We start from the raw sequence: 19,194 nt of genomic DNA, 5'->3' as shown, positions 1-19,194 counted from the left end.
AAAAAAATCTAAACGTTCTATTCTTGATAATCTTATCTTCTAATTTATATGTTGCAATTAATTTTATTTCCAGCATTTTTGAAGAAGAGAGCAAACAAATAGTACCCAAACATTTATCAAACTTAATCCAGTGTTTGATTGTAAAGAGCTATTCGTATCGAACGTTCCCGGGCACCTAACGCTTCTCTCCGTCCGGTTACAAAATGTGTTAAGTTGTGCTGCCAGTCTGGTACTCCCAAGTTCATATACAGTGTTATTCAGCCAGCACGAGCCTGTTAATCCCATACCAAAAATAGTACCACTATGCAAAATTCCTTCTATTTTACAGTCGCATTCGATTGGATTTCCAGAGACATCGACATAACGAAACGAACACAGGGGAGCGCTGACGATGAATGAAATGTCTGATAAGTTATTGTTGTCCAGGTCGAGGCCAATTGGATTTTGCAGTCTTGAGAAGGCCGAGGAGGAAATGTTTTGTAAACTATTGTTGCTCATAACAAGAGTTTGAACCGATAAGACAGAGAGATCAGTATCAAATGTTTTACTAGAAAAATGATTGTGAGAAATATCCAAGTATGATAACATTTTTAGAGGCGATAATGCTGCTACGGGAATTCCGGACACCCCGGTGTCTCTGAGAAACAGTGTTTCTAGTGAATGTTCCAAACCTTGAAAAGTATCTTCGCTAAACTCTAGAGGATTGCTGTCGAGTTCTAACATATTTAATGCGTATTCGCCATGAAAAGCGTGTTCGATTGTTCTAATGTTATTTTTCGAAATTTTTAAAAACAGAAGCTTCCTCAATGGTCTTAGGGCAGCTGTTGGTATTTGACTTAGATAGTTTGAATAAAGTTCAAGTTCCTTAAGGCTGCCTTCTAATCCTATGAAAGCGCCAGCATCTATCGAGGACAACTCATTGTAGTTAAGTATTATTTCTTCCAAATGCATCAAAGTAATAAAGCTGTTCGCTTCTATAGTTATAATGTCGTTCCCACCAAGAAATAACCTCTGCAAGTTTTGCAGTAGTAAAATTGCAGTAGGCACTTTTTCTAGATAATTATATGTCAAATCAAGTTCCCGTATTGATTCCAATCCAATAAACGCCCGCGGCCCTATTGCTGTAATACCACACGATCTCAAACTTAGCTTCCGAAGCGACTGTAGCCACAGATCTCTGAAAATGTCGTTGGGTAGAATCTGGGAATCGGTTTGGTAATTAAGTATCATATTTGAATCCAGAACAAGTTCTGTTAAAATGCTTAAATTCTTTATGAACATTAATCCTTCATTGATGGCGATTCGATTTCGCGCCAAATTAAGCTTTGTCAATTCCCCCGCGAGATGGGAGAGCGTCCCGATGCTCTCAGTCTGTAACGTGTTTCTGCTTAAGTCCAGTTCCATTATGTTCCAAACGTCAAAATCAGATATAGAGAGAGAGGAGATGTCATTTCCGTTCAGTAAGAGCCTTGTCACGTTTTGTTTTGACAGGGATGATAAATTAGGCATCATTTTTAGATTTGCAAAGCTGCAGTTGACGATGGACATCCTTTCATTGTTCCACCAGACGATCTCGTGGCACGTGCATGACGTCTGCTTCTCTAGAACGGGACAGCGAAAGACAGCCTGAGTGAAGAAGAACACCAGCGAAGCGGTCACAAAGTGCAACAAATTCATTGTCGGGGGGTCTGAAAACAAGCGAAATGAACAGTAATCTAGCTACTTACAGACGGGTAGCCGAATTAAGCACATTTGAATCTTTTTTCTTATAAATTGGTTGTAAAATCAAAGACTTACCCTCTGTAGCATTTTATTGATGTCTGGCACATTTAAAGTCATTATTTTTCCATAAATCTAAAAAAAAAAAAAAGTACACATGTATTTTGATGATTGTGAGTTGTCAAGTACAGTCTTTGTTAAAGACCGGCATACATTTCCTTCACTGTGTTCTATAAACTTATACATATTATTTTTTATGATGTCACATGACAAATAAATAATAATACTATGCCGTCAACGGATCATAACCAATAAAAATAAATCTTTTAAATTTATTACATCCATACATAGAAGAAAAAAGTATCGATTTTAAACTGCAATCAAACCATTTGGGTGATATCGACATGAAAGCGCTCTGATTTTTAAATTGTTCTGTTGCACTTTCTATTCTACCATAATACATGTACATGTACATCCCATCCATAACATTGCCTCAGTAACTCTAAAAATGTTATGAAATTAAGTCTTATTCAATATTAATTTGACCTATACAAATTTTGTTACAGGTTGAAATATTCTTTTTGAAATTAGAGTCCATTTATATGGTTCATTGATATTGTTAAAAACTTGGACAAAAAAATATACGTAAATTGTTTTTACAGATGAGTGCTTACCTTACTTTGTCGTGTGGTCATAAGTAAAGCTCCTCAATTACACGTGTGTACCTCTGCACGCGCATTACTCGTATACATTGGTAACTGATCGCAGTTTTTGAACGCTTAGGGAGTCTCATTCACATGCGGCGGTGATTAAGAAACCATCATCGGAAAAAAAATCTGAAAAATCCGATGTGAATGTTTCCCATCTGTTACCAAGTTTCAGAAACCATCAACAAAAAAGACTTGCATAAAGAGCATGCAGCCGTTTACATTTTATTATTGAATTGTGGTGACTTTGACTTGATTTTTCATATCCACCAATCAACTGTTGTGAATTTTTTAAGAACATTAATGAATTTCCCTCACGTTCACAATAAACGCACACTTGCATGTAGAGGTCATGTTAAAGTATAGCATCTGTCGGTGTAAGATTCCAGTTGCATTCAATCCATATTAATTCTCTTTGAAGAAAAACCAATAACTGTTTTCCTCCGGGCGAAAATATTATTATAGTCTGACAAATTTGAAGGCGTAAAAAGATTCATTTAAATGTAAAAATTAGTTAAATTACTGTTAGAAGATTAAAAGAGTTGCACACCGTAAATTGGACTTGATAACTTAATGACTGATTGAAGTTTATTATTTTTAATGTTGTGAAATTTAATCGTTTTATGGCACAGCGTTATCAAAAATCCACCAATCAAACGAGGTTTTTGGAAATGTAAGAGATCAGGAAACTCTGATTGGACGGTTCTTTGAGATAGAAGTGACCACCAGGCAAAAACTGTATTGTCTTGTCTCCTGAAGTTACATCCTTCCAAGCTAAAATAAAATAAAAAGGGCAAAAACAAACAAAGCTTCACCTCCAAGAGAAGGAACAACAAGACAAAGTACAAAATGTGTTTGTGTTCATGGGATTCTATGATAAATGTGTGTTCCCTACTTCTCTTGTTTGGCCGCTTTGTTGGTTTCTGGGGATAGTTCTCGGCTTAAACTGAGATAAATGAACTTTTATAACAATTCTGTGTATGGAGGGTCTAAAGGACAATATTTAAACCATTTGATAATTTTTATGCCCCGCCATGAATATGGCTGGGGCATATAGTGTTTGTCATGTCCGTCTTCCGTCCTTCTGACCTTCCGTCACACTTTGCGTTTAGCAATGTTCAAAGCTCAGTTTCAAAGAAACTATCCAAGATATTTTTATCAAACTTCATATGCTGATAGATATTGATGAGAGCTATGCAACTGCATCAATATTTTTCGACCTTGACCTTTCCTTTGACCTTGACCTCACTTTTCTTAAATTGGTGTTTAGCTCAGTTTTAAAGATACCATTCAAGATAGTGTAATCAAACTTCATATGTTGATATATACTGATGTAAGCTATTCAACTGCGTCAACATTTTTTGACTTGACCTTTCTTTTGACCTTGACCTCACTCTTCTTAAATTAGTGTTTAACTCAGTTTTAATGAAACCATTCAAGATATTTTTAACAAACTTCATATGCTGATACATACTGATGAGAGCTATTCAACTGCATCAATATTTTTGACCTTGACCTTTCCTTTGACCTTGACCTCACTTTTCTCAAATAAGTGTTTAGCTCATTTTAAAGATACCATTAAAGATAGTGTTATCAAACTTCATATGCTGATACAAACTGATGAGAGCTATTCAACTGCATCAACATTTTTTGACGTTGACCTTTTCTTTGACCTTGACCTCAGTTTTCTTAAATTAGTGTCAAACTTCATATGCTGATACATACTGATGAGAGCTATTCAACTGCATCAATATTTTTTGACCTTGACCTTTCCTTTGACCTTGACCTCACTTTTCTTAAATAAGTGTTTAGCTCAGTTTTAAAGAAACCATTCATAATATTTTTATCAAACTTCATATGCTAATACATACTGATATAACTTTTTCAACTGCATCAACAATTTTTGACCTTGACTTTTCCTTTGATCTTGACCTCACTTTTCTTAAATTAGTGTCAAACTTCATATGCTGATACATACTGATGAGATCTATTAAACTGCATCAATATTTTTTTTCACCTTGACCTTTCCTTTGACCTTGACCTCACTTTTCTCTATTTGTGTTTAACTCAGTTTTGAAGATATCATTCATATTATTTTTATCAAACTTCATATGTTAATACATACTGATGTAACCTTTTCAACTGCATCAACATTTTTTGACCTTGGCCTTTCCTTTGACCTTAACTTCATTTATTTTAAATTAGTGTTTAGCTCAGTTTTAAATAAACCATTCAAAATATTTTTATCAAACTTAATATGCTGATACGTATTTATGAGAACTATTCAACTGCATCAAAAACGTTTGACCTTGAAGTTTTCTGGGACCTTGACCTCATTTTACTTAAATTTGCATTTTGCTTAATTTTAAAGAAACCATTTAAGATATATTTATGTGAGATTATGCACTTATACATAATTTGGTGAAAATTTATCATCTATATCCAACTTTTTAGATTTCAATTTCAATTTTAAAGAAACTATTCAAGATATTCTCATCAAATTTCATACACTAATACAAATTTTCATGTTGCATTACTAATATACCCTCGGCAGGGCATTCATGTCCTATGGACATATTTCTAGTTTTCTTACCTTCTAAATTGTGCTTAACATCATTTTCACCATCGAATAAATGAAGAGGACACGAGAAGGGTGGATCTTGTCCTACTGGAGAACTAAGCATGAACAAAATAATTCGGCTGATTATGTGCATGTTAAAGAGTTACGTACTGAAAAGGGATTTTTTTAAAATATTGGAAATTATTTAACGGGTATCATGTTGTTTTTTTTTTCAAAGCAGCAAATTCAAGACTGATAAATTTTACTTGAAACCCTCCATCATGATGTAGTCAGCTCTGAGTGGGGGAAGGAAAAGTTTCATCATTTCGGGGTCTGATAGCACCTGCTCAGGTGTTCCCCCTGTGAAGGTACAATGTCAAGTTAATGATATGTATATAAAGAAAAATACATTTAAGTAAAAATTGCTCATCGGTATTCTTTATAGATATTTAGCAGAGAAGAAATATATTATACCTAGCTTTTTGAGATATTCTACAAATTCTGCATCGGTCATATCTTTAACTTTAGGTCCCGAATGTGTCCTCTCGGGGGCCTGAAAAAACAACAATTTTTTAATGATATGTAGTTGCATTTGTTGATTTTTTCTAGTGTCTAGATCAGACAAATTTTAATTTACTAACATGTGGTGCAGAAATCCCAGAGCAAAACATCATCAAGGGTTCCTTGTTGTATACTCTTTTCATCAACAGAGCTGTCTCAAAACTAAACAGCGCTCCCATGCTGAAAAGAAAGCTCAATCGAAACTTTAAAGTGCATATTATGTCACAGAAAATACAGTACGATGGTTACTAAACAAATTTGATAAAGATTAAATACGATACCTTCTTGTTGATTAAAAGGCATTTATATTTTTGTTTCAAAGATATATGTGCATGTATTTTAAATCAACTTTACATAATCCAATGAGCATGTACCTGTGTCCCCAAAATACAAGATTTTTTGTGCTGTATTTGTTGTGTATAGCTGAGCATGTGTCTTGTACTATCTGCTTAGCATCTGAATTACAGGATTCTCGAAATCGGGACTCGCGGCCAGGGAGAGTAATCCCGCAAACTAAAAATTAAACAGATCTTTTTAGATAACCTGATCCAGGGGTTCGAGAGAACTTATCTTGTCTGGCTGTCCTAACATCTGTCTGTATTTGTTATGTGTTGCCTGTAAACTTTTTACGATTTGAACCATTTTCTCCGAAACCACTGGGCCAATTTCAACGAAACTTGCCATTTGCCACAAGGCGTTCCCTTCTAAAGGAAATTCAGATTGTTTAGATGAAAATACACAGTGTTGTGTTCAAAATTTTCGTGTGAGTGAAGAAAAAAAAATCTTTTTTATAATCTGAACAAGAACAGCGTGGCTGTTTACTCAGGTGAGCGTTGTGGCCCATTGGGCTCTTGTCTGTTGACATCATATCACCTGTACAATTAATTCAACACTTACATACAACAAAATTAACCAAGATCAAACCTATAATAAAACCCAGTTTCAGAGTTGTTTTATAGTTGTAAAATCAAAGTAAATTCTCTTTGACAAAATGGTTTTAAATAGCCTTGGAAGGTTTAATCTCTTACCTTCCACAAAATCTGGACTCATTTTTCCCCATTGCGCGTAAAAATTAGATCCTCCTCCGGCCCAAGGAAAACAGATTAAAACATAGTTTGCATCTGGTTTGGCAAACCGGCAATTTAGAAACTTGTCAACCATTCTGCACAAAAGCAACCATACACAGAGTTAAAACTGCCAATGTTAATCATGAAAAAGGCTAAAAATGATCCACTTTTAATTAAGGCAGTGCACATTCACCAAAAGAGGGGGGGGGGGGGGATAGCATCATTATTATTTTTTTATTTAAAGTTTTTGCTTCCTTGTGAAACTTTTTATTGGTGTGAGGTATAGTTTACGAATTCTAAACATTTTTTTTCTCAGGAAAACTTAATATACACTTTTCCTATTAAGACAATTTTAGCATAGAAAAGTATATGTTTATAAATGCTCTTGTATTAAGAAACTCTTTGTAGATTCCGAATTAGTGCACACTTCCGAAGAGCTGAAAGAGGCTGATATGGATTTGAGAAAATTTGCACTGATCAGAAAATTCCTCTGGAAAGAAACAAAAGAATGTGAGAATCATGTAACTTTTAAAATTGAACAGAATATGAATTTTTTTTTCAAATCAGGATTTATATAGTTAATGAAAAAAATCTATAATTATCAAAATGTATGGTGTCCCGATAGGGCCATTTGCAAAAGTGTAACAGCGCGTTCGGAACAATCGCTGGCGCAAAGTGACAAAGCGCTAGCGCGTTGTTCACAACACACCGTCGCGCTAACACACAACACACCGTCGCGCTAACACACAACACGCCGTCACGCTAACACAACTTTACACAATCGCGTTAACACGCAACACGCCGTCGCGCTAACACACAACACGTCGTTATGGTAACGCAACTTTACTCAACATCCCGTCGCGCTGACACACAATACATTGTGTAAAGTTGTGTTATATAGCGTGACGGGATGTTTTGTGTAAGAGAGACGGTGTTTTGAGTAAAGTTGCGTTAGCGCGACAGCGTGTTCTGTGTTAGCGCGACGGCATGTTTTGTAAAGTTGCGTTAGCGCGACGGCGTGTTTTGTAAAGTCGCGTTAGCGCGACGGCATGTTCTGTGTTAGCGCGACGGTGTGTTGAGTATAAAGTTGCCTTAGCGTGACGGTGTGTTTGTGTGTAAGCGCGCCGCCGTGTTGTAAACAACGCGACGGAGCCTTGTCATTTGCGCTAGCGCTTTGGCACTTTGCACTAGCGCGTTGTCACTAACAAAAAGCAACAATGCGTTCAAAACAATGCGCCGGCGCGTAGTGAACAAAGAGCTTGCGCGTTGTCACTTTGCACTAGCCCGTTTTCAATTACAAAAGTGCAACAATGCGTTAGAAATAACGCGCTAGCGCGTTGTTCCTAACGCGCTGTTACACTTTTGCGAATGGACCTATATCGGGACACCATAAAAATGAGTGAATATTTACCGGTAATTAGAACTTAAAAAAAAAGAGGCGATGTCATACTGCTTCAAAAAACTTTTCAAAAAAATAGTCTTCCAATAATTGAACTTATCTCTAAAAGAAGATTTATAACTACATCTGAATTAAAGATAGGTCTAAATGAATTAAAGGTAAGTACACCTATCTTTAAATAATGGAACCTAGGTTCAAAAAGAATTTTTAATTCCATTACAGATAGGTTCAATTCAATTACAGATAGGTTCAATTGAATTATACCTATTACACCTTTTTTAAATCCATTATACCTATCTTAAATTCTTGGTATTTGTATCTATCTTCAAATGAATTCTATTCGGCCTATACCTATCTTCAAATCAATTGTACCTATCTCCAAATGAATTAAAAATAGGTATAATTGAATTACATGATAGATTGGTATGAAATATTTCAGTTAAAATACGACCTAATGATAGGTTATGATTGCTAAAAATTTCATTATAACGACCATATAGATTCTATAATAGAATTTACGAAATGCTGACTCATAATATTGTACATATCTTCAAGTAATTGAACCTGTCTCCTGATGAATTGAAGATAGGTATAACTGAATTAAAGATATTCAACGTCCATTAAAATAATACAAATCGGGAGCAGAGCAAACATGGACCTCCAAAAATATTCCAAAGAATATTAAATTCTAAAACAATGGACAGCGTATGCAAAGTCCTTCTTTTTTACTAACATATCTGATGGCGAGGTATGTCTAAATGAATAAAGGACAGGTGTAAATTTTCTCTTTCTTATGTCATATGCCCTCTCAAACTGGATCCAAAATTGGAATAAACTGTTCAATGTGTGCCCCCTCCCCTCCCCCCCCCCAAGTGTTAAAGCTATATACTGAGTATGGCCTATCTGAGCTAAAACATGATAATACGAGATTGAGTGTAGATATGCGTGCTTTGAAACGCAGTTGATTTAAATTGTGTAATTTTCAAAAAAGTCCTATCTTTATATATAAAGTAATAATATTAAATTATTAATACTCTAGTACAAATATACATGTTACAAATCTTTGTACGTTTGCTAATGAAATATATGGAGATAACGAACAGTATTCAAGCTCAAAAGTCCATTATACAATACAAAATAGGAGCAGAGCAAACACGGACCTCCAAACATCAGAGGTGGGATCGGGTGCCATGGAGGAGTGAGCATCCCCTGCCGACCGGTCACACCCGCCGTGTGCTCCTTGTCATGATCGGGAAATAACGGAAAAATCCGCTGACAATTCAGTGTGTAAATAATGGCCTAACAATTAGTATGAAAAACGTCAGTCAGCATTTGACTCAATGATAAATTGTATTTGCTGACAAGGTCATTGTATCGACCATAGAACTTACGAAATGATGACTTTAAACGAGACAGCTGATATTCTTGTTTCATCAACTTCTTTGTCAATAATTTACCTCGTTTTAGAAATTGTGCATACGTAGAGCATGCTCTTGCGTATCGAATCAACTGAGAGATATAATATACCCCGTATGCAGGTGATGAAGGTATATTGCTGCAAAAGTAAGGGAAGTTGACGATTGAAAAGTTAAAGTCATCACGTTTATCATAAAGCTTGGTTGTTAGATTACCATTAACGTCTTTTTCAAGTAAAATATCCAAATATGAAACAACTAATTATATATATATATATATATATATATATATATATATATATATATATATATATATATATATATATATATATATATATATATATATATATATATATATATATATATATATATATATATATATATATATATATAAAGCATTTATTATTGGTAATCCCCATCTGCTATAATCATCATCATCTTCTTTAGTTAGTTTCTTTTCTTTTCTCTTAATATCGACATGTTGCTACTATCAATTTTGAATTTCTTCTTGTGTATATAATTCTTTACTTGTATGCCCTGAGGGGTCCCAAATTGGGATCAATAAATCTTATCTTATCTTATCTAAAGAAAAATATCAAATAGAAAGATATTTTAAATTTTGGTTATCTGCATCCTCGCAAGCCAGGGGTCCTGAGTCAACACGTTGCCGTTGGACCAACGGCAACGTGTTGACTCAGGACCTCTGGCTTGCGAGGATGGGTTATCTTATTCTCTATTGAGAAGTTGCTGGCTCGTTTAATACCTCAACTTGAGGGGGAGTAAACGAGCCAGCAACTTCTCAATAGAGAATAGGGTTATCTGAACTTATCAAAAATACGCCATATTTGACAAACGAACTTTCTTCTTGTATCCCAGCTGTACATAACTAAAAAGTAATTTCCTTATCAATCTTTTTATTTAAAATAATAATAATTAAATATTTCTTTTAATTACATGCATGATGCACGTTAATGCAATTCTATAAATAGATACGGTGCTTTCCAAAATATGAAATCATTGGAAATTTCCTTCCATTCGTATCTCTCTTGAGTTTTCAAAATAGCCTAACTGAATGACGTCAGGAAAGATTTAATGGTGGCAACAACATTAGAAACTTGAAGAAGCATTATTTTCTGTCGAATATGTAGACCCAGCGAGTCATGTGGAGGTGGATATGTGGGATTCCACGAGGTAAAAATTACAAAATTAATTTTTAACTTGCTAGAGTAAATGACGCAATACGAGCGGCCGTCCACAGTAACTGTAAGATTTCAAGGGCAATCAGTCTTGATGTGTTGATATCCAAGTGCGTTGTATTATCAGAACGTATTTACGAGAGAATAATGATTTATTAAAAATAAAATATTCTGTAATTTTGAGCGATAAATTTATCCCTTGACATTTACGTTTCATTGTTGAAAGAACACATTCCTGTGTTTGTTCTACAAAATGGCATTTGACCTACTTGTTTATATTTGTCCACAGCGTTACGGCAGCACCTGCATAATAAGAGACCCTACACCACCGCCTGTCTCGACGAAGAGCAGAACAAGAAAGACCAAAACAGAGTTTGTCACGCCACAAGGTTGGTGAAGCTGGTCAAAAATAACTGCTGTTGCTTTTGTCACCTTTGAATGCACATAAACCGGAAGTAAATTATATTTCAATAGATAAGAAACCCTTTAAAGTTTCCAAATAAGTTAGTTTCAAAAGCCATACAGACATTGATAAACAAAAATATAGTCCAAAAATATATACTAAATAAAAACCATTGCAGGGTTTGTAGATAATAGTTTTTATTCAAATACAATGACAAAAAGCAGAGACATATAATAATAATAAAATAATTATATGTCTCTGCAAAAAAGTAACTAAAAAATTGGAGAACCTGTTTCCTATTCTCATATCATTTGCAGAAAAAATAATTTCCATGGTAACCATAGAAATGACCAGGGAGGGGAGAGGGAGTGGTGGAATAGCAAGCCTCGATGGAATTGCTTCACTTCTTCGGACACACTAGGAGTCTTGGGATTGGTTAGTATCGTGTCCAAGAGAATTTGTCCCAGTTTACTACTTTATAATTCAAGTTTTCAAGCCTTCCATTTATAAACATTGTTAATGTTGTATCTCCTTTCAGGGTGCAGTTGTATATCTTAGCCTTCAGATTTCAAGATGTCACCAAAAACTTACAGAGAGGAAGGAGAAACCTGTGCATGCAAGGAATTGTCTTCTGTCCCAGATATCACAAATTGTATACTGTCTGCCGGCCACTGCAAGGAGGCTTGGGGACCAGAAAGGACTGCTCCAAGATAGTGGAAAGGCACCGATAGAGGGGGTAGGTCATATAAGGGACCTCTGACACAAATTAATTCTCCAGCAAGATAGTTTAGCAATTTTTGTTTCAAATATATAACATTAAGGGGAGAACAATTATTTGCATTTATAAGCATATTGGTCATTTATATTGTGGGATTATTATTTGCTTAGCAATGAACACAAACTATCAGTTAACATTATCTGGTACATGTATAATAGGAAAACAAAGATGATCCACTGACAAAAGTAATGAACGACTTTGAAAATGTGGTACAGAAGTATGTGGCAATAGCTAAAAATATTCAAGCCCAACGCAAAGCTAAAACAGGGGAGATGACTGAGGCAGTAAGCATGTGGAAAGAGGCTAGCGATATGGGACACTCCCGATCACAGTTTAACCTTGGCCTCAGCTACGAGACAGGTCAAGGGGTCACAAAGGATGTAAGAAAGGTACGTACTTCATTTTAGCTCCAGTTGTCAATAGCACAGTTCTTTCAAAAAAAAAAAAAAATATTTGTTTGAAGCACCATGTAAAAAAAAATAAATAGATGATTAGGACTTAAATTGTGAGTAAAGTGTCTCAGTGTCCATCAGTGTTTGTTAGAATTTAATCTGCACAAGAGACTTTGAGAGGGTTATTCATATTATGGTAATGTTTGTTTAGGCTGCAAAGTATTACAAGTTAGCAGCAGCAGAAAATCACCCACAGGCCATGTATAATCTGGCACTCATGTACCAGGAGGGGGAAGGGGTGTCACAGAACGAGGACAAAGCCATCAGTCTTATGGAGAGAGCAGCTGAACTTGGACTAGCTCAGGTAGTTATAGACAACAAGGATCCGTTGTCTACTATTGATAAATAAATTAAGATTCTGAAAACACATCAAATTACATGTACTGGTATTTGGATTTGACTAGGTATTAAGAAAGAGATGCTTTGTTGTAGGCTCAGACATACCTTGGTGTCCATTATACAGAGCCAGATTCTCAGGACTATGGCAAGGCAGTGTCAAAATTCAGTGAAGCTGCAAAACAAGAGGTAGGTTTGCTTTCATCAATAAAGCTATTTGGAAAGTCCTTTCAATACTAGAGTATGTTTTTAAAAAAAATCTTTCAGAAATACAGTATCTTCAAATAAGTCATACTGACATGTAAAATGCAATACTCTGATATGATGAAGATTTTACATGCATGATTTTATTAGGTCACCTGAGTCACTCAGGTGACCTATTGCTATCCGTTTTTGTCCGTCGTCGTGCGATGTGCGTTAACATTTGAACATTTTTAGCTTCTTCTCTGAAACCACTCAACCAATTTCAACCAAATTTGGCATATAGCATCTATGGGTGAAGGGGAACAAAAATTGTGAATTTCATGGTCCCTGCCCCCCTGGGGCCTGAGGGGTGGGGCTAAAACCACCAAAATTAATGCAATCTTTAAAAATCTTCTTCTTTACTCCTGGACATCAAGCAGTCAAACTGTTAGCATCATTGTAATAAGCATTGAGTCCTCTACCAAAATTGTGAAATTCATGGCCCCAGGGGCAGGGGTTCTGGTGCTAGGGCGGGGCTATATAGATCATATAGTGAAAGTGCATTATTTCTTTGAAAATCTTCTTCTCTGCTCCTGGGTATTAAATAAACTAACTAAGTATATAGTTATGATGAGTAAGAGTGCCTCTTCCAAAATTGTGAAATTCATGGCCCCAGGGTCAAGGATTCTGGTGTTAGGGCGGGGCTCTATTGATTATATAGTGAAAAAGCATTAATTCTTTGAAAATCTTCTTCTCTGCTCCTTGGTATTAAATTCAGTAACTAAGTACATAGTTGTGATGAGCAAGAGTGCCTTTTCCAAAATTGTGAATTTCATGGCCGCAGGGGCAGGGGTTCTGGTGTTAGGGTGGGGCTCTATTGATTATATAGTGAAAATGCATTAATTCATTGAAAATCTTCTTCTCTGCTCCTGGGTATTAGATAAACTAACTAAGTACATAGTTATGATGAGCAAGAGTGCCTCTTCCAAAATTATGAATTTCATGGCCCCTGGGTCAGGTGTTCTGGTGTTAGGGTGGGGCTCTATTGATTATATAGTGAAAATGCATTAATTCTTTGAAAATCTTCTTCTCTACTCCTGGCTATTATTGAAACACATAAAAAACATAGATATGATAAGCAAGGATGCCTCTTCCAAAATTGTGAAATTCGTGGCCCCTGGATCAGGGGTTCTGGTGTTAGGGTGGGGCTCTATTGATAATAAAGTGAAAATGTTTTAATTCTTTAAAAATCTTTTTCTCTGCACCTGGGTATTATTTAAACAAACTAAGTACATTGTTATGATAAGCAAGGATGCCTCTTCCAAAATTGTGAAATTCATGGCCCTGGGGACAGGAGTTCTGGTGCTAGGGTGGGGCTATATAGATCCTATAGTGAAGGTGAATTATTTCTTTGAAAATCTTCTTCTCTGCTCCTGGGTATTGTTTAAACAGACTAAGTACATTGTTATGGTACGCAAGGATGCCTCTTTCAAAATTGTGAATTTTATGACCCCAGGTTTAAGGGTTCTAGTGAGGGGGGGGGGGGGGGGGGGCTTCTATTGATTATAAAGTGAAAAAGCAAAATTTCTTTGAAAATATTCTTTTCTGCTTCTGGTTAAAAAAGCAAAGAAGCTAAGTGTATAGTTATGATGAGCTGGAGTGCTTCTTTCAGAGTAGTGAATTTCATGACCCCTGGGTCAGATGTGCTGGTGTGAGGGTGGGGCTCTTGATAATATAGTGAAAATGCATTAATTCTATTAAATAATCCTGTTTGCTCCTTAGTGTTAAGCAGATAAACAAAGTGATTAGTTATGATGAGCAAACTTCTGGTCCCAGGGTCAGAAGCTCTGGTGTTTTTTTTTTTTTGGAGGGGGGGGGGGCTCTATTGATAATATAGTGAATCTGTAGTAAAAATGCATTATTTCTTTAAAAATCTTCTCCGCACCTGCGCATATCTGAGGAAAATAGAGTAAAAATTTTTATAAGGAAGGAAATTTTTACCAGATTTTTAAACATCTGGACCATTTGGTCAAGTGTTCTGGTCCTGGCCAGGGCTCTATTAGTTTGTATTCTACTGAGAGGAGTTATTCCCCTTTGCCATTTACTTTTGATAATTTATCACTGTAAATAATGTACTTGAAAGGTAAATAGAATAAGAGAATTATGCAAAAACTTTTATTGTATAATACAAAAAGTACTTTCATTGTTTTAATGATCAGATAGACTAGTAAGTAGTAGATAAATAAAAATGAGACAAAAATAACTTGTCTTATTAAATGTTCATCAAAGACCAAGAGAGGCCAATGTAAGAGATTTCAACAAGGGATTAAAATAGTACAGAAGCATTGATAATTTGTTAAAGAGGCTGGGGGGTTGTGGCCATTTTTAGACTATATTGATCTCCTTTAGAAGAAGAGCTCCATATGAAGATATAGAAAATGATAAAATTTTAAAACTAAAATTTTTGCAATTTTTCTTTGCCAAATGATAGTTGACAGCTTAAGATATCATATCTAAAAAATTAAGTTAAATCTGGTGGTTAATTGGTTAATTTGTTGACCCCCCAGCCTCCTTAATATACTGTATGGTGATAGTGATAAATGGGGAACAGATTAGAACCTAATTTATGAACTGTTAATGAATATTAAGACCAATTATTTTGTTGATCATGATCACCCTATTTTTTTTTTCTTTTGGGCAACAAAGCTTCACCTTTCAGTTCATTTTATACTCTATGCATAATGCAAATTATTGTATCATACTCAGGTGACCGTTAAGGCCCTTGGGCCTCTTGTTTAGTGAGGTTAAGATGTGAATTCTTGAAAAAAAGTTGGATAATAGATTCACTCTGCCATTTCCTTAACATACTAGCATTGAAGGAACCAAAGTTCAATTATTATAAAGTGATTTAATTTGAAACTTGAGAAAGAAGAAATCAAATGTAAACATGTATTTACTAACACTTGTAGTATCCAGAGGCTCAGTACTTCCTGGGAGTTTGCTATGAGCAGGGATGGGGTGTAGAAGTCAATGAATGCAAGGCGGCCCATTTATATTCCCAGGCAGCTCAGTCAGGACATGATGGAGCTCTCTATAATCTAGCAGTGTTTCAGGAATATGGAGTAGGAGGTGACTTTTAATTTCTGACATATTCTTTATTATTTTTAATTTTCTATGGTTTGTTTAATAGGCATTGTTTAATCATACCCGTTTTTCGTCTTTTGGTAGGATTACCAGAAGATATGCTGTCTGCAGAAGAGCTCTACAGAAAATCTGCCAAACTGGGAAACAAAATGGCTGAAGATAAAGTGATGGAAATTGAAGCAAAGAAAGTGGTTAAACCATGGAAGGGAGACTATCCTAGCTGTAAAATGGATGAATTCCTCTCTGATTTAGGTATACATTTTCTTTAGTTCAAATCAGTAGAGCTTCAGTCTGGTCAGCAACTTCTGGTTTAGTGCTTTAAAAAACTAGAAAACATACTGTAGAAGCATTATTTTTTATATCTTATTACTATGCATAGAATATTAGGTAAAACTTTTCTGATTTCAGATCACTTCTCAGGTCAAAATGAAAATATCAGGGAATCCCCAGTAAGAGAAGATCCAAGACCAATCATTCATAAAGAACAAACGTCAGAATTAAAGGGAGGTAATTCCAAGAATTCTTTCCACCTGTCTTCCTCATCTCCATCTCTGACAGAGTATGTCCGCCAACATCTGTCTCAGCTACAAATCGGAACAGCCCCTGGTCTTCTGCCTGTTCTCTCCTCCCAGGACATGGGGGGAGTATGGAACCCTCAGTTTGGGAGCCCCAGAATCTCCTCTCCAGTGGCTGCCCCCTCCCCTGTAGTGTTTACGTTGGGAGATGAAGACGAGGAGCTGATGACTGTTAATAGCCTCAGTACAACACAGACAGACATACAGTTCCACATCCTGGAGAAAAATCATCACTTCTGCTCCATGATACAGAAGAACTCCACCATGCCTGATCTTCAGAGTCAGGCTGTATCCTGTGTTTGATGACTTCTTACTTTTGTAAAATGATTTAGAATTTTCATAGAAGGAATTTTTTCGATATATCAAATGACAGTTAATATGCTTCTGTTTGCTTTTATCTGATAATATGTACATAGTCATTTTAGTTTGATAAGAAGACAATTTTGCTTCAAAGCTTAACCATTATATATATATTTTAAATTTTTTGAAAACAGTTTTTGCATATTTTTTATTTCTTCATACAGTACCCATTATATTTTTGGCAATTTTATATTGTGGCACATCTATAAGATTATTCTAAAGATCCATTGAATTTTTGTTATGTCATAAATGGCTTTATTGTGTTTAAACGATTCTCAAGCATGTTTAAGGCTTAAATTTAAGATTTTTTTTTCTTCCATTACAGCAATAATTTCTCTATAAACTGTATTGATTGATGTGTGTAGAGGTAGAATTTTTGAAATACCCGGTAATCTATAGATATTTCTTTACAGATTACTAATTTAAAAAATGTATGTTAAAATTCTCAGAAGAGACCAGTGTGCCAATGTTAACTTCATAGACAGCTTTATATAGACAAGTCATATGGTATTCTATTTTTATTTTTTATTAACCTAAATATTTGATATTGATTTATTTCATCATCAATTAGAGAAGATATTATTATGTTAATTCAAACATGATTTTGAATTCCAACTCAGACCTTAGAAACCATACGTTACAGTTCAGGTTATAATTTGTTATAATTTGTCATTTTTACAATTTTGTTATTCACAAAACTCAGTTTATCACTGATCATTCTACAAATACATGTCATTTAAGTAATACTCCCTTCATTGTAGAGAGAAAGTTACCGTACAGAATGTTGACCGTGTTTTAACAAGTTTGTGTTCAGTTGTTTTGTTTTTTAGAGTGCAAGCATTTATTTGGTGCATTACCATATATGATATCCATTTGTTTCACTAAATGTGCTGTTAACAATGTGTTCTGTACAAGCACAATAAACCTCACCAAGCAATGTAATAACATTAAACAGAGCTTTGTTTTGTTTTTGTTTTCCTAGAGAGGGGATAAGTAAATGTTTGTGTAAGAACATATAAATGTACATTTGTATGTACAGTAGAATTTGTAAATAAAAGCATCAGTTTTGTGTAGTTGGACTTCCTTGTTCATTTCTTGTAAGGAGAACAAAAAAAAGTCCCAAGACGTAAGAGCTTGTTCCTTAACATTTTAAATAATAGCCCTTGAACAAAAAACAGGTGGGGCTATAGGTTTTGTCTTTTAAACTAAACTTCACTTTTCGGGAAGATTTTTTGAGTTCGAGATATTCAGATATGGCACACTGCTAGGGTATGGCAGTAAATTCTATTGAAAATCTGTGTACGAGGAGTTTTGGGGAATAATGGACTGAATAACATGGATTTATTAATCACTTTGAGAATATTCTATCTAGTAAACATAGAAAACATAGGTAATCAAAGATTATGAAGCTCACCTCGTTGAATGTTATCTATAAGTAAGGCAAATGTCACATCATATTTTTTTTCTTGTTGGGGAACATCCCAAGATCAATATCCTTGCAAGTTTGGTTTAAGTAGGAATTGTAGTTACTTGGAAATCGACCTGCTCAAAAAACTTTTAACCTGTTTAGTAATCAAGAAAATTTTGGTCAGTTCTGACATCCAAAGCAAGTCTGAAATTTTTTATCCTTAGATGTACCATCTATGCAAGTTTAATCATAACAGGCCATAACATTATATAGCTACATCAAAAAAATTACCCTGGTCACTCATCTGGATAATGTTGGTCAGATTCAGAATCCAAAGCAAGTCTGGAAGTGTCCATCCCTAGATACATCATCCATGCAAATTTGTTTAAATTATGGCTAAAACAAATAAAATAAAAATCTAGGTCAGATCCAGCATCTGAAGCAGGTTGGTAAGTGTCCAGGTAGGGCTTATAGTTACTTGGGAACGGAACTGCTCCAAAATCTAAACCAGGCCTGGAGGTTATAAAACTTTTTGAGTACATACTCTGTGCTCAAACTCATACTCCGTTCTCTAACACCTTACTCATACTCAAATTTTATATACAAATTAGAGTGGAATTTTTAACATGAGTATGGTTTTGGAGTACGGAGTTTGAGTTTGAGCACTGAGTACATACTCAGAAAGTTTTATAACCTCCAGGCCTGGTCTCACATGTGGAAAATCTAGCTCAGATCCAGCATCCGAAGCAAGTGTGGTAGTGTCCATCCTTTGGATGCATCATCCATGCAAGTTTGGTCAAGGTAGGGCTTATACTTACCTGAGAACGGACCTGCTCCAAAAACTTTAACCTGGTTAGTCATCTGGAAAATCTAGGTCAGATCCAGCATCCGAAGCTAGTCTGGTAGTGTCCATCCCTAGATGCATCATCCA

General features: G+C 35.3%; 3 protein-coding genes across 3 annotated transcripts; 1 reads left to right on the top strand and 2 right to left on the bottom strand.

Moving 5' to 3' along the window:
- Positions 1-15: 15 nt before the first annotated feature.
- On the bottom strand, positions 16-2,451 carry LOC133173782 (insulin-like growth factor-binding protein complex acid labile subunit). Its single transcript, XM_061308817.1, has 3 exons — positions 2,394-2,451; positions 1,798-1,854; positions 16-1,688 (listed from the first exon to the last, which is right to left on the bottom strand). Exon 3 carries the CDS (start codon positions 1,675-1,677, stop codon positions 64-66), a length of 1,614 nt encoding a protein of 537 aa, XP_061164801.1. The 5' UTR covers positions 1,678-1,688; positions 1,798-1,854; positions 2,394-2,451; the 3' UTR covers positions 16-63.
- Positions 2,452-2,662: 211 nt separating this feature from the next.
- LOC133173747 (S-acyl fatty acid synthase thioesterase, medium chain-like) lies at positions 2,663-10,977 on the bottom strand. The gene is made up of 8 exons (XM_061308771.1): positions 10,894-10,977; positions 6,576-6,709; positions 5,922-6,060; positions 5,628-5,727; positions 5,461-5,539; positions 5,253-5,346; positions 5,020-5,102; positions 2,663-3,200 (listed from the first exon to the last, which is right to left on the bottom strand). The coding sequence occupies exons 2-8, from the start codon at positions 6,706-6,708 to the stop codon at positions 3,079-3,081; spliced, it is 750 nt and encodes a 249-aa protein (XP_061164755.1). The 5' UTR covers position 6,709; positions 10,894-10,977; the 3' UTR covers positions 2,663-3,078.
- On the top strand, positions 10,480-17,928 carry LOC133173746 (uncharacterized). The gene is made up of 10 exons (XM_061308770.1): positions 10,480-10,619; positions 10,914-11,013; positions 11,345-11,462; positions 11,566-11,763; positions 11,964-12,194; positions 12,409-12,561; positions 12,690-12,782; positions 15,746-15,905; positions 16,005-16,172; positions 16,329-17,928. Exons 1-10 carry the CDS (start codon positions 10,589-10,591, stop codon positions 16,796-16,798), a joined length of 1,722 nt encoding a protein of 573 aa, XP_061164754.1. The 5' UTR covers positions 10,480-10,588; the 3' UTR covers positions 16,799-17,928.
- The last annotated feature ends 1,266 nt before the right edge of the window (positions 17,929-19,194 follow it).

Source organism: Saccostrea echinata, unplaced genomic scaffold (genome assembly GCF_033153115.1).
Source record: "Saccostrea echinata isolate AGI-Se365-2 ecotype Australia unplaced genomic scaffold, CSIRO_AGI_Sech_v1 ptg000056l, whole genome shotgun sequence".
NCBI classification, from domain to species: domain Eukaryota; kingdom Metazoa; phylum Mollusca; class Bivalvia; order Ostreida; family Ostreidae; genus Saccostrea; species Saccostrea echinata.
This window is presented reverse-complemented; position numbering and strand designations above follow the sequence as displayed.

Bases quoted from the DNA above. Each gene is read 5' to 3' on its own strand.
- LOC133173782 (XM_061308817.1), bottom strand. From the start codon at position 1,677: ATGAATTTGTTGCACTTTGTGACCGCTTCGCTGGTGTTCTTCTTCACT.
- LOC133173747 (XM_061308771.1), bottom strand. From the start codon at position 6,708: ATGGTTGACAAGTTTCTAAATTGCCGGTTTGCCAAACCAGATGCAAAC. The intron at 5,728-5,921 runs GTACATGCTCAT...CTTTCTTTTCAG, and splicing joins CTTGTATTTTGGGGACACAG to CATGGGAGCGCTGTTTAGTT. The intron at 5,540-5,627 runs GTTAGTAAATTA...TTGTTTTTTCAG, and splicing joins CTGGGATTTCTGCACCACAT to GCCCCCGAGAGGACACATTC.
- LOC133173746 (XM_061308770.1), top strand. From the start codon at position 10,589: ATGTGGAGGTGGATATGTGGGATTCCACGAG. The intron at 10,620-10,913 runs GTAAAAATTACA...ATTTGTCCACAG, and splicing joins GATATGTGGGATTCCACGAG to CGTTACGGCAGCACCTGCAT. The intron at 12,562-12,689 runs GTAGTTATAGAC...GCTTTGTTGTAG, and splicing joins CTGAACTTGGACTAGCTCAG to GCTCAGACATACCTTGGTGT.